At 37.6% G+C, this 2,046-nt stretch overlaps 1 protein-coding gene across 1 annotated transcript; it reads right to left on the bottom strand.

The window, feature by feature from the left end:
• Positions 1-438: 438 nt before the first annotated feature.
• On the bottom strand, positions 439-1,817 carry LOC137974918 (protein yippee-like 2). The gene is made up of 4 exons (XM_068821928.1): positions 1,534-1,817; positions 1,387-1,430; positions 1,187-1,295; positions 439-970 (listed from the first exon to the last, which is right to left on the bottom strand). Exons 1-4 carry the CDS (start codon positions 1,636-1,638, stop codon positions 881-883), a joined length of 348 nt encoding a protein of 115 aa, XP_068678029.1. The 5' UTR covers positions 1,639-1,817; the 3' UTR covers positions 439-880.
• Between the last annotated feature and the right edge of the window lie 229 nt (positions 1,818-2,046).

Genomic DNA, 2,046 nt, shown 5'->3' with positions numbered 1-2,046 from the left:
GCTTTGCCTTCGCACTTTGCTTCTTGAGATTAAGTTTAGCTGTCGGGAATAATAAACGACGATTTCAAGCAATGCGCAATTAAGAAACGTATGATGCATAACGAGCTATAACGTTGAATGATAAAAAAAATTACGAACCAGAAATATAATTCCCCTGCAGTTACAGTAGTGGAAAAGCAAACCCACGTATTCAACATGCTAATTCTTTTAAAACTTGAAGGAAACAACCTGCAGAAAGATTGAGGGCGAATCATAACATATTGTACTTCAAACATTTGAGGCGGAAGAGAATACGACCAAGCCAACCGTATTAAACTTTTGTTGCTATATTTTGAATCATTTTGTGCTTGCAGTAAATCCCATATTACCTAACACCGCAACAGGAAATAGGAATGCAAATTCATTTATCGTCTTACCCAAAAAAATATAAACTCAAAATGAATTTAAATAAAACAATTTTATTTCTCTCTTCCTTCATGCACGTGACTAAAACGTCGTGTCCGAGGATTTTTCATATTTACAAGATTTCCACCATAATAGAGAATTTAACTGTACAAGCAAGAGTTAAAGACAGAAATTAAAAAGCTTATTGCACCCGATAACACCGTTGCACCTCATCCCATGTATTTACAAACGCAACCTTTATACAATAAAGCTAGAAATTTTCCTTTCTATTTACAAAGGAAACATCCATTCCTGACGAAAGAGTTCTAAATAATTCCGCTCGTTGATAGATGAGAATGTCTGTGTGGTTTGTCCAAGTATAAAAGCTCTCTTAGCGATATGAATAAAACATATTTGCTGTACAAAATCCAACTTCAGTCCCAGGGGAAACATATAGATATACTTTTTTTGTTCATTTTTCTTCGTTTCTCTTCTGTCAATCCCATCCGTTGTCTTTTATCATGTGTGCCATTTCAATAATGAACTTTCCTTCTTTGTATTTTTGGCTGTTTTCGAACGCGTGTTCCTAAAAATGAAAATGAAAATAAAGGATAAGGCGGCTCGTCTTACTGTAAAACTGTAGCGCTTGCACTGCTAATCAATATGGCGAAATTTGCATCTCAGATTTGTTTTGATCCGCAACCGCGAAAAATACGCGCGAATTTTTCGCTCGGATATTTGACCAACTTTTCTTTTCTCCTACCCAAAACTCAGAAAAAGAAACTACGATAAATTTACTTACATATTTCCAACCCAGCGTTGTTTTACAGCACTCGCAATAAATATCGGCAACGGCATGGAGGCCTGTCAACAACACACGTTCCTCAGCTGGCCCGCAACCAACGTTTACTCTGTATAGAGAACAACGGAGTCAAAGTTAGAATATAAAGTAATACATTGAAAACAACAACTTGCATCCTATTCCTTTAAGAATCAACTTACACTTTATTGAACAAATAAGCCCGACCTTGGCTACCTTGGAACGACTGAAATAAAATGAATAAAAATCAACATGGCTGTCGTCATTAACCTCGAAACGCGATCTCTGAAATCTTGTTCAATGGACCAATTCTAATTTAGAGCCTTTACCTTCGAAATAAGTTCATCGTGGTTAGCCAGATGAGCTCGACAATGAATGCAGCTATATTTTCGGTGACACTGAGGACTCAAATAGGCTTGAAACGTTTTCACCATGTTGTCCACTTGTAAAGAATCGACCGCACGCTCTGAAATTGGCACGCTACGTGAAACACAAGACCTTTCAACTTCTGAAGGTAAGACGCACTCTAGCCAAAGAAAACGTTCTAACCCAATTATCGCAATAATCGCACCAACTAGCGATAAAACCCCATCGAACGGTAAACTTCCTTTGGTGCATTCGAAGTTGTTTTGGAAATTTTGTTTTCCGACACATGTGACGGCTGGCTTAGTTTTTGTTCATTTACACCAATTAGAGAGCACCATTTGATGGGCCTTGTGATAGCCTGAGGAAAATAAGCCAATCAAGAAACTCAGACAAAATGCATGCGAAAGAGAAACAAAAGTCTCAAACCGGAAATAGAAAATCACGGATGTCATCTTGCGTCATGTTTCTTCATCCGG

This window comes from Montipora foliosa, chromosome 11 (genome assembly GCF_036669935.1).
Source record: "Montipora foliosa isolate CH-2021 chromosome 11, ASM3666993v2, whole genome shotgun sequence".
NCBI classification, from domain to species: domain Eukaryota; kingdom Metazoa; phylum Cnidaria; class Anthozoa; order Scleractinia; family Acroporidae; genus Montipora; species Montipora foliosa.
The sequence above is the reverse complement of the archived record's forward strand: the minus strand, read 5'-3'. Positions and strand labels throughout refer to the sequence as shown.

What these genes read in the sequence shown, in the direction of transcription:
- LOC137974918 (XM_068821928.1), bottom strand. Translation starts at nt 1,638, where the DNA reads ATGGTGAAAACGTTTCAAGCCTATTTGAGTCCTCAGTGTCACCGAAAA. An exon ending in GCTTATTTGTTCAATAAAGT is followed by an intron (nt 1,296 to 1,386) that starts GTAAGTTGATTC and finishes TTCTCTATACAG; the next exon opens with AGTAAACGTTGGTTGCGGGC. An exon ending in CAACGCTGGGTTGGAAATAT is followed by an intron (nt 971 to 1,186) that starts GTAAGTAAATTT and finishes TTTCATTTTTAG; the next exon opens with GAACACGCGTTCGAAAACAG.